The sequence below is a fragment of the Cebus imitator genome, unplaced genomic scaffold (assembly GCF_001604975.1).
Source record: "Cebus imitator isolate Cc_AM_T3 unplaced genomic scaffold, Cebus_imitator-1.0 Scaffold215, whole genome shotgun sequence".
In the NCBI taxonomy this organism is placed as follows: Eukaryota; Metazoa; Chordata; class Mammalia; order Primates; family Cebidae; genus Cebus; species Cebus imitator.
In genome coordinates, this window is record NW_016107530.1 from 3,011,402 (window position 1) to 3,021,615 (window position 10,214).

General features: G+C 50.6%; 1 protein-coding gene across 2 annotated transcripts in view; it reads right to left on the reverse strand.

Moving 5' to 3' along the window:
• HKDC1 (hexokinase domain containing 1) overlaps positions 1-10,214 on the reverse strand; it is a 58,566-nt gene that overhangs the window by 21,038 nt on the left and 27,314 nt on the right. For both annotated transcript variants that reach the window (XM_017548924.2, XM_017548923.2), the window contains exons 8-12: positions 7,223-7,378; positions 5,554-5,787; positions 4,108-4,412; positions 941-1,086; positions 728-847 (exon numbers count right to left, since the gene is read on the reverse strand). In XM_017548924.2, coding sequence (XP_017404413.1) covers positions 728-847; positions 941-1,086; positions 4,108-4,412; positions 5,554-5,787; positions 7,223-7,378 — 961 coding nt within the window. The remainder of the gene's footprint in view (positions 1-727; positions 848-940; positions 1,087-4,107; positions 4,413-5,553; positions 5,788-7,222; positions 7,379-10,214) is intronic.

A 10,214-nucleotide genomic window follows, 5' to 3' on the forward strand; every position in this document is an offset into this window, starting at 1 on the left:
TTCTTGCCGGGCACAGTGGCTCATGCCTATAATCCCAGCACTTTGAGAAGCTGAGACAGGCAGATAAGGAGGTCAGGAGTTCGAGACCAGCCTGGCCAAGATGGTGAAACCCTGTCTCTACTAAAAATACAAAAGTTAGCTGGTTGTGGAGGCAGGTGCCTGTAATCTCAGCTACTCAAGAGGCTGAGGCAGGAGAATCATTTGAACCCAGGAGGTGGAGGTTGCAGTGAGCTGAGATTGCACCATTGCTTTCCAGCCTGGGTGACAAGAGCAAAACTCCATTTCAAAAAAAAAGAAATCATTTCTTATGATATGCTGGTAAACCTTCTTTCATCAGATGATAAAAACCCATTGTAATCCCCTGTTTACATAGCTGTCCAGAAGTACACAGATGGTATTACTGCCCAATTGTTACAACTGGCCTTCAATGGTCATTACCTCTTTCTCCCTCTCTCCATAATATTATTCAACCTCTCTTTTAGTAGGAATATTCTGCCTGTGTCCCTTTATTGAATACTACTCTAAATTATCTTGTGAATAGCAATCTAAAAAAACATGATAAATTTATTAAAAATTAAGTTGTTGAAATTCTCTATCATGTGCCCCCAGCTGCCCTAAACCTAAGACCCCTGTAAAAATGAAGGCTGGCTGGGAGTTACCTGGAGATGGCCCCAGTAGAGGAGGGAAGCCCACTGGGCTGGCCACGAGCCTGGCAGGGCAGTCTTACCTTGTCAATGCTCATCTGCCTGCAGGGAAATGAGAACGTGAAGCCCAAAGGTAGGGGGGCTCCCTTGAGGCCCATGTAGTCCAGGAAGTCGGCAATGCACTGCACAATGTGGTCAAAGAGCTGCAGAGAGAGAGTGGCATTCACACCGGGTGGGCACTGACACAGCGTGGCAGGGTGGCACTGCAGAGAGCAAAGCCCTCACTTGGCACTTACCTCCTCGCCAGTGCCCTGCATGATCCCCAGGGGGATGGCGAAGATCTTGTTGTACATTCGTACTGACCTCCGTCCACTTCTGATCTTCACCAGGAGGACACGGAAGTTGGTTCCCCCAAGATCTAGGGCGAGGAACTTTCCTTTCTCTGTAGTGGATAAAGTAGCAGTTGCACTCCATGGCAGGGACTCGTGTCGGGGCATTGGGAGGAAGAGGAGATGCTGGAGCAGAGCAGACCCAGGGCCTGCACTCCTGGGCTTCACAGACCAGAAGGTCACGGCAGCCACCATGCACAGCGCCGCCCAGGCCCTGGGCAGGCATTGTGAGCCTGCGTGAGGCCTGGCTGCGTCCCTTGGCCTCCACTTCTGCAGGAAAGGCCCAGGCACCACCTATGCTGTCACCAGGGAAGTGCCAGGAAAAGAGTCCTGGCCTGGAGTCAAGGGACCTGGGGCTTCTGAGAAATGACTTTTTATCTTGAGCAAGAGGGGCAGGGTCCCATCCTTCCACATCTGCAAAGTAAGGGGAGTAGACCTCTGAAGGCTCTTTCAGCTTCACTGACTGACAGCTCTCTCTGGAGCCCAAGGAATGGTGCAGGCATCCAGTCAAGGACATGCATGTTTCTCAAACCCAAAGGGCCTTGTGGTGGGGGGGGAGGGAAGAATCCAGGCAAGGCTGCCCTCAGGGCAAGGAACTCTGGAAGGTGTTTTTATCCTGTCTCTGTGGCCTAAGGAACTGTTTGTTACCAGCGTTAAATAATTTTTCCTGTTCTCTACCTCCTTCCCCAGATCCCCAAACCTCCACCGAGCTAACGAGGAACCTGTCAAGTCCTACCTCATGGTACCGTGTGGTCACCCAAGTGCACTGCCTGTCACTCCTCTGACACCTTGTGGCATCCAAATCTGGTCTGTAGAACCGTTCACTGCCCCTCTGTCTCACTCACTATGTTCTGGCCACACTGGTCTTTTTGCTCTGCCTTGAATTTGCCAAAGACGCCACTCCCAGCCATCTCTCCGACTCCCTATCTGCTGATTTTTCTCCAGAGCACCTGTCATCACCTGGCACAGTGTGGCATTCGTTTGTTCACTGTCTGCCAGCCCAGCAGACTGTGAGTTCCTCGCAGGCATGGACTGTGTCTCACTGCACTATCACTGTGATGGACGGAGCCTGACATGGAGTAGGTGCTCAATGAAACTTTGAGGAATAAAGGCAGAGGATTAAATGGATAGAAGAATAAATAGGTCAGGAGTGGTGGCTCACACCTGTAATCCCAGCACTTTGGGAGGCCAAGGCGGGAAGATCACCTGAGGTCAGGAGTTTGAGGCCAGGATGCCCAACATGGTGAAACCCTGTCTCTACTAAAAATACAAAAAATCAGCTGGGCATGGTAGTGGGCACCTGTAATCCCAGCTACTCGGGAGGCTGAGGCAGGAGAATCACTTGAACTTGGGAGGCGGAGGTGGTAGTGAGCCGAGATTGTGCCACTGCACTCTGGCCTGGGAGACAAGAATGAAACTCTGTCTCAAAAAAATAAATAAGGGCTGGGTGCAGTGGCTTACGCCTGTAATCCCAGCACTTTGGGAGGCCAAGGTGGGTGGATCACGAGGTCAAGAGATCGAGACCATTCTCGCCATGATGAAACCCCGTCTCTAATAAAAATACAAAAATTAGCCGGGTGTGGTGGCATGCACCTGTAGTCCCAGCTACTTGGGAGGCTGAGGCAGAAGAATCGCTTGAACCCAGGAGGCGGAGGTTGCAGTGAGCCGAGATTGCGCCACTGTACTCCAGCCTGGTGACAGAGCAAGACTCTGTCTCAAAAAATAAAATAAATAAATAAATAAATACATACATAATTTTTTTTTGCTTTTTAGAGATGAAATCTCACTCTGTCACCCAGGCTGGAGTGCAGTGGCACAATTTCAGCTTGCTGCCACCTCCACCTCCCAGGTCAAGTGATTCTCCTGCCTCAGCCTCCCAAGCAGCTGGGACTACAGGTGCCCGCCACCCTGCCTGGCTAATTTACTTTTAGTAGATACAGAGTTTCACCATATCGCCTAGTCACAAATTCCTGGCCTCAAGTGATCCTCCCACCTCGGCCTCCCAAAGTGCTGGGATTACAGGCATGAACCACTGCGCTCAGCCAAGAATGAATAATTTAACGGTGTCTATTACTGCTTTCAGTTAAGAGATCCCAACTACAGCTGTCGGACCTTGAGTAGATCTAACATCTTTAAGTCTCAGTTATAGCATCCGTAAGATGGGAACCATTCCCTCTTTGGTAACATTCCAAGTGGGCATGAAATGAAATGAAACGTTCAAAAGTAAATTATAAGATGTAAAGCATTTTACCAAGGTCATTATTTCTGGAAGAGGCTTGTCAGAGTCAAAAAGGTAAAATAATTTGTCTGAAGAACTGACTTCACAACTTAGTGACTTCTCTTGGCTGAGCACTGAGGACCAGAAGGATCAAGGGTTGGAGAAGTTGGGGGCAGAAAGGGAGAGGGAAAGGGAAGCGAGCCAAGCCACGAAAGAGAGCAGAGCCAGAGCAGGAGCAGGAAGACAAGCCCAGGCAATCCCAGGTGTCTGAAACAAAGCTCCTGGGGACCGAATCTTGGGGCAGAGTCGGGGGGTTGCTCAAAGCATGGGGTATGTTCATGTTCTCATCTACACACACATAAATGCAAACACATAACCTAATGTAGGTTTTTTGTTTTGTGTTTTTAACTGCAAATGCCTCGAGTTAACCAAGGCCAGTCGGGCACTGTGTCTCACACCTGTAATCCCAGCACTTTGGGAGGTTGAGGTGGGCAGATCATGAGGTTAGGAGTTCAAGACCAGCCTGGTCAATATGGTGAAACCCCATCTCTACTAATAATACAAAAATTAGCTGGGCATGGTGGCATGCACCTGCAGTCCCAGCTACTCAGGAGGCTGAGACAGAATTGCTTGAACCCAGGAGGCGGAGGTTGCAGTGAGCCATGATCGCGCCACTATACTGCAGCCTGGGTGACAGAGCGAGACTCCGTCTTAAAGGAATACTAGCCCTTAAATACTACTCTTTCCATTAGAGACATGAATCCAAGTCTCTAAAAACCAAGAACCTCACTGGCTTTAAGGAGTTTTGATGGGAGCCCCAGATAGCCATTCAGAGAGGGAGGCTGTGCCAGCCCACCTGTGCCGTCCGGCAGCCCGCAGACGTAGGTGGGCAGCATCCTGACCGTGGCCAGCGCGTGGCTCTTCTTCTTCAGCCCATACTCCAGCTCAGCCCGCATCTTGGCCTGCACATCCACGAGCTGCTCTCGGGTCAGCCGGAACAAAGCCAGCACCTTGTCAATCTGCTTCCGCTGGGCCTGCACGCGGGAGGCCACCGCGGTCACCATGGCGGCCCCCTTGGTGCTGCCACTCTCCGACAGGAGGAAGCGGACGTCACAACTTGGGACCAGCTTCCTCACCACCTTATGCAGGCGTTTTGGGTACCTGAAGCAGGGGTGATGGCAAAACATTTAGTAATCATAAAGGCCAGACTTGGGTACAGACCCAGGGGCAGCAGTGAACCCGGTCCCGGAGGGCCCTGCCCAGCCAGGGCACAGCCCTTTATTTGCTGATGGTAGGGAGGGCAGGGTGGACAGGAGGGAGGAACTAAGAAGCTGGGGCAGTGGAAGGCACTTGGGAGGCTCAGTGAAGAAGTGCCTATCAACCAACATTTCCACTAATCTGCGCATAAGGTATTGGCCGAACATCGTTTCTGTCCTAAGGGAAGGATTTCCTTTCTCGGCTCTTCCCAGGGTATAACCACTGGACTTCCAAGTCTACCCCTGGTAGCCAAAGGGGCTTTCACTCTCTTTCCTTCTGGAAAATTCCCATTTCCCTGTGTTTTCCTACCAGGACCCTTCCATAATCTTGGCAACCTGTGCCATCTCTATTTTTCCCCATCTAGATGTATCTTACTCTTACTTTCTGGTCTTAACCACATAGTTGGTATTCAGTAAATAACGGAAGAATGAATGGGTAGATGAATGGACGGGTGATGGATGGATGGACATAGATACATGGATGGACAGCATTCCTAATTAGGCAACTGGCTTTAGCAGCAGCATATTTTTCTTTTTTCGTTGTTTTCTTGTTTTTTTGAGATGAATCTCACTCTGTCACCCAGGCTGGAGTACAGTAGCGTGATCTTGGTTCACTGCAACCTCCCCCTCCCGGGTTCAAGCGATTTTTTTGCCTCAGCCTCCTGAGTAGCTGGGATTACAGGCGCGCACCACCACACCTGGCTAATTTGTGTATTTTTAGTAGAGACGGGGTTTCATCATGTTGGTCCAGGCTGGTCTCGAACTCCTGACTTCATGATCTGCCCACCTCAGCCCTCCCAAAGTGCTGGGATTACAGGTGTGAGCCACCGCACCCGGCAGAATATTTCTTTAAGAGTGATCCCCAAAAGCAACCTAGGCAGCTAGATACACCTGGGCCCTGGATTCACCCTTTCCCTTATAATCTCAGAACCAACAAGAGAGGTGGATGGTTCCAGGCCCCAGAGAAGCAGTATAGTCCAGAAGACACTGGGGCCCTGCTCCAGGGAGACCCATCTGTGGGGGTGTCGCTGGCCGGCAGCACTCACTGAGGGTGGATCTTGTAGAGGGTGCCGTCCACGCCCACTGTGGTCCGCAGCCGTTCCACCCTCTTGTTCTCCTGGAGGCGCGTCAGGATGGCCGCCAGGGCTGCTGCACAGAGGTTGGCGGAGCGGAAGGAGACGATGGTGCAGACATGCTGGACGGCAACGCAGTCGGCCTCGGATGGCTCCAGGCCCAGATCCACCAGGATCTCTCTTGTATTGGCAAGGCCTTCTTTATACCTGGGCAGGGGACAGGAATGAGCAGACCACACTTCTCCATCCCATCAGCATCCTCCTGGGGAGACTAGCTTCCCCACCTCTCAGGATTGTGAAAATAAATAGGCTGGCCCATAGTAATAGAATAAAGATAACAATTATCAACATTGATAGTAGCAACCACCGCAAACTGAGCAGTCACCACGAGCTCAGGTTGTCTAAGGAGTTGACCTGTATTAACTCCTTTAACCCTCACAAAAATCCTGCAGGAGGCACTGTCATTACCCTAGCATACGGATGAGAGATGTGAGGCGCAGACACAGTGAGTAACTTGTCCATGGATGCACAGCTAGTAAGGGCTAGAGCCGGGATTTGAACTCAGCAGTTAGATCCTAGCACCCACATTTTTTTTTTCTCTGAGACAGAGTTTGGCTCTTGCTACCCAGGCTGGAGTGCAATGGTGCAATCTCAGCTCACCAAAACCTCCGCCTCCTGGGTGCAAGCGATTCTCCTGCCTGAGCCTCCCAAGTAGCTGGGATTACAGGCATGTACCACCACGCCTGGCTAATTTTGTATTTTTAGTAGATATGGGGTTTTTCCATGTTTGTCAGGCTGGTCTCAAACTCCTGACCTCAGGTGGTGTGCCCGCCTTGGCCTCCCAAAGTGCTGGGATTACAGGCGTGAGCCACCGGGACTGGCCGCACCCACACTTTTTTAATCAGCCTGTGCGATGCTGACTTTCATGGAAATTCTGTCCCTGCCAAGTTCTGCATAGACATAGACACTGCGGGTCAGCGCCACATGGCTGAACTCAGAATCTAAACTGATCACAAAGTCAGGGCAATGCCAGTGTTTCTAAGCCTGAGGAGCAGGACCCTCAGATGTACTGGACGGCATTGTAGTCACGCTGGGGCCAGCGTCTTCACCTGCTGCCTTCACCAGCCAGCTCCCCCAGCAAGGGACCTGTGTGTAAGGCCTCAAGTCACCACATTCAAAGCCAGTCCCTGATGGGTGCAGATGAAGGCTCTGCCATCACAGGAGCTCTGGACTTGGATTCCACACATGGGCTTTGAGGATCCAGGGATGCCCTGATATTGTCAGCAAACTTGTGTGTGAATGTACATTTTTGGGGTTAAGGGTCTAGAACTTGAATAAAGTTCTCAAAAGGATCTGTGATCCTAAAAAAGTTACAAGTTACCACTTTAAGAAGAAGGCAACAGAACATGGGAAGAGGGTAGCCCTCTGACAGCAGCGTCCCTTGCTGATGAAACCAACAAGAACATCTCATCTGAGTCATGGCAGAAATTGCTAACCCATCTGAAGCCATGCCCAGGTCTGAAATCCTCTTGATGAAGGAAGAGGATCTGGTCCCTCCTGCTGTCCCACCATGCAGAGCACCCCACACCTGGGCCTCCCAGCCCAGCCCTCCACAGAGCCAAGGCAGAGGGGACCTGCTTACTTCTCCATGGCAGCTACGTGCCGTGTTTCAATCTTGCCCTTAGTGTGGAGAGCAGAGGATTTCTCACCGCCGAACAGGAGGCCAGCCTTGGCCATCTTCAGCAAGATGAGCCTGACAAGCTCCCCCAGGTACAGGCCACTGATCATCTTCTCGAACCTGCAGATGGGTGAACAGATCAGTGGATGCAGCCCCCTTTGGTTTCGCAGCATCATTTCCTGAAGACCGGGAGCCACTGCCCGCAGCCAGGAGCAGGTGGGAGAGGGCTGAGCTAAGATTCCCTCCTGCTCACATAGTGCTGGATGGCAAGAACCTTTGTCTCAAATCACCCTGACCATGGGTGCCATTCAAGCATAGGGACTCTCAACTTCATAGACTTTGGGTATTTTCCCAAGATCACTCAAACATGATGTGACAAGTTGAATTTCATACTCAGATGCTTCCCACGCCTACATCAAGTCCCTGTCCAAGAGAGAAGATGCTGTGCCTGTGAGATGGGCTTGAACAGCCCCATAGAGGCTCTACAACAATGTGGATTTAAGATCCCCATGGCTGGCCGGGAGCAGTGGCTCACGCCTCTAATCCCAGCACTCTGGGAGGCAGAGGCAGGTGGATCACGAGGTCAGGATATGGAGACCATCCTGGCCAACATGGTGAAACCCCGTCTCTACTAAAATTAAAAAAAAAAAAAATAGCTGGATATGGTAGTGGGCACTTGTAATGCCAGCTGCTCGGGAGGCTGAGGCAGGAGAATGGCCTGAACCTGCAGACTGTCAAGAGACAGAGGCTGCAGTGAGCAGAGATAGTGCCACTGCACTCCAGCCTGGGCAACAGAGTGAGACTCCATCTCAAAAAAAAAAAAAAATCCCTACAGCTACCTACAGCTTTACTCTAAGTCTGCACACCAACAATTCCTGCCTCCCAGGTAGACTGTTAATTATCATTATTATTACTAGAGACAGGGCCTCATTCTGTCACCCAGGCTAAAGCCCAGTGGTGCAATCATAGCTCACTGCAGCCTCGAACTCCCAATCTCAAGTGATCCTCCTGCCTCAGCCTCCCACAGGTATGTACCACCACACTTGGCTAATTTTTTTTTTTTTCTTTTTTTTTTTGTAGAGACGGGGTCTCATTATATCGCCCAGGCTGGTCTTAAACTCCTGGCCTCAAGTGTTTCTCCTGCCCTGGCCTCCCAGAGGACTGGGATTACAGATGAGAGCCACCGTACCAGGCCTAAATATGTTTATTCTCCAAACACAGTAAGACACAAAATCAGGGACAATCTATTTCATCATCTACCTTATATAGTTCACTATAAAAAGTCTTCAAGAAATAGAAGACAATCAACAGAAATTTAGGGTGGATGTCAGGGAATATAATATACATATTTTTTGAGATAGGGTCTTGCTCTGTTGCCCAGGCTGGAATGCAATGGTGTGATCATGGCTCACTGCCCTGGACCTCCCAGGCTCAAGTGATCCTCCCATCTCAGCCTCCCAGTTAGCTGGGACTACAGGCATGTGCCATCACACCTAACTACCCTTTTTTTTTTTTTTTTTTAAATTTCTATGCTTGTAGAGACTGGTCTCACTATGTTTCCCAGGCTGGTCTCAAACTCCAGGACTCAAGCAGTCCTCCTGCCTCAGCCTCCCAAAGTGCTGGGATTATAGGTGTAAGCCACCATGCCCAGCAGGAATAGAATCTATTTTAAGTAAAATGGAAATGGGTGAAGATGATAAAATTTAAAAAAAAAAAGTGGATGCTACGTCCTTGGGACATGACTGCTCTGGGTCACTAGAGCACAGGCATGTGCCTGGAGTAGGTGCCACCAAGGCGGAATGTGCTCCCCGGGTGTTCAGTTCTAGTGTTTGAATCGTTCCTAGGAGGTGCCTGAAATTCACCAGCATGTCTTGGCAAAATGGCTGATTCCAGGGTCAGGGCTAGGAAAGTGTGACATGAGCCTGGAACATCTTAGGGTGCCAGGAAATAAGGAAGTACTTAAAGAGTGATAGAATGCCCGGCACAGTGGCTCATGCCTGTAACCCCAGCACTTTGGGAGGCTGAGGTGGGCGGACCACCTGAGGTCAGGAGTTTGAGACCTGCATGACTAACATGGAGAAACCCCATCTCGACTAAAAATACAAAATTAGCCAGGTATAGTGGCCCACACTTGTAGTCCCAGCTACTTGGGAAGCTGAGACAGGAGAATTGCTTGAACCCGGAAGGCAGAGGTTGCAGTGAGCCGAGATTGCGCCACTGCATTCCAGCCTGGGCAACAAGAACGAAACTCTATCTCAAAAAAGAAAAAAAAAGAGTGATGGAACATGTCAAAAGGAACAGGAGCCAGCTTGAGGGGCTTCTTTGGCCAAATCGGAAAAAAATTTGAACATGAAAATAAAAATGATGGACAGCGGCAGCCGTGCACAGTGGCCCACACCTGTAATCCCATCACTTTGGGAGGTGGAGGTGGGCGGATCACAAGGTCAGCAGATTGAGACCATCCTGGCCAACATGGTGAAACTCTGTCTCTACTAAAATACAAAAAATTAGCCAGGCATGGTGGCGGGCACCTGTAATCCCAGCTACTCTGGAGTGGAGGTTGCAGTGAGTTGAAATCACGCCACTGCACTCCAGCCTGGTGACAGAGCAAGACTCTGTCTCAAAACAAAACAAAATGGGGGACAGCAAACACAGAGGGAAGGCCCAGCCACCACCTGCTGAGTGATTAGGCCTCCGGGAAAGCAAGGTGGGGGCGGGGGGCATGGACATGCAAACATGAGGAATTCAGCTGCCCTGCCTTCTCCTTGCTGGCCAGGTTTGCTCTGCAGCCACCATCCCAGTGCTCTAAGAGGGGAGGACCCGTGTCACCTGGTTCCCAGCCTTATCTTCAGTGCCTTTCACACACATATGTAACATAGAATTACTGACTCAATTAGAATTAGGGTTATGGCCGGGCGCGGTGGCTCAAGCCTGTAATCCCAGCACTTTGGGAGGC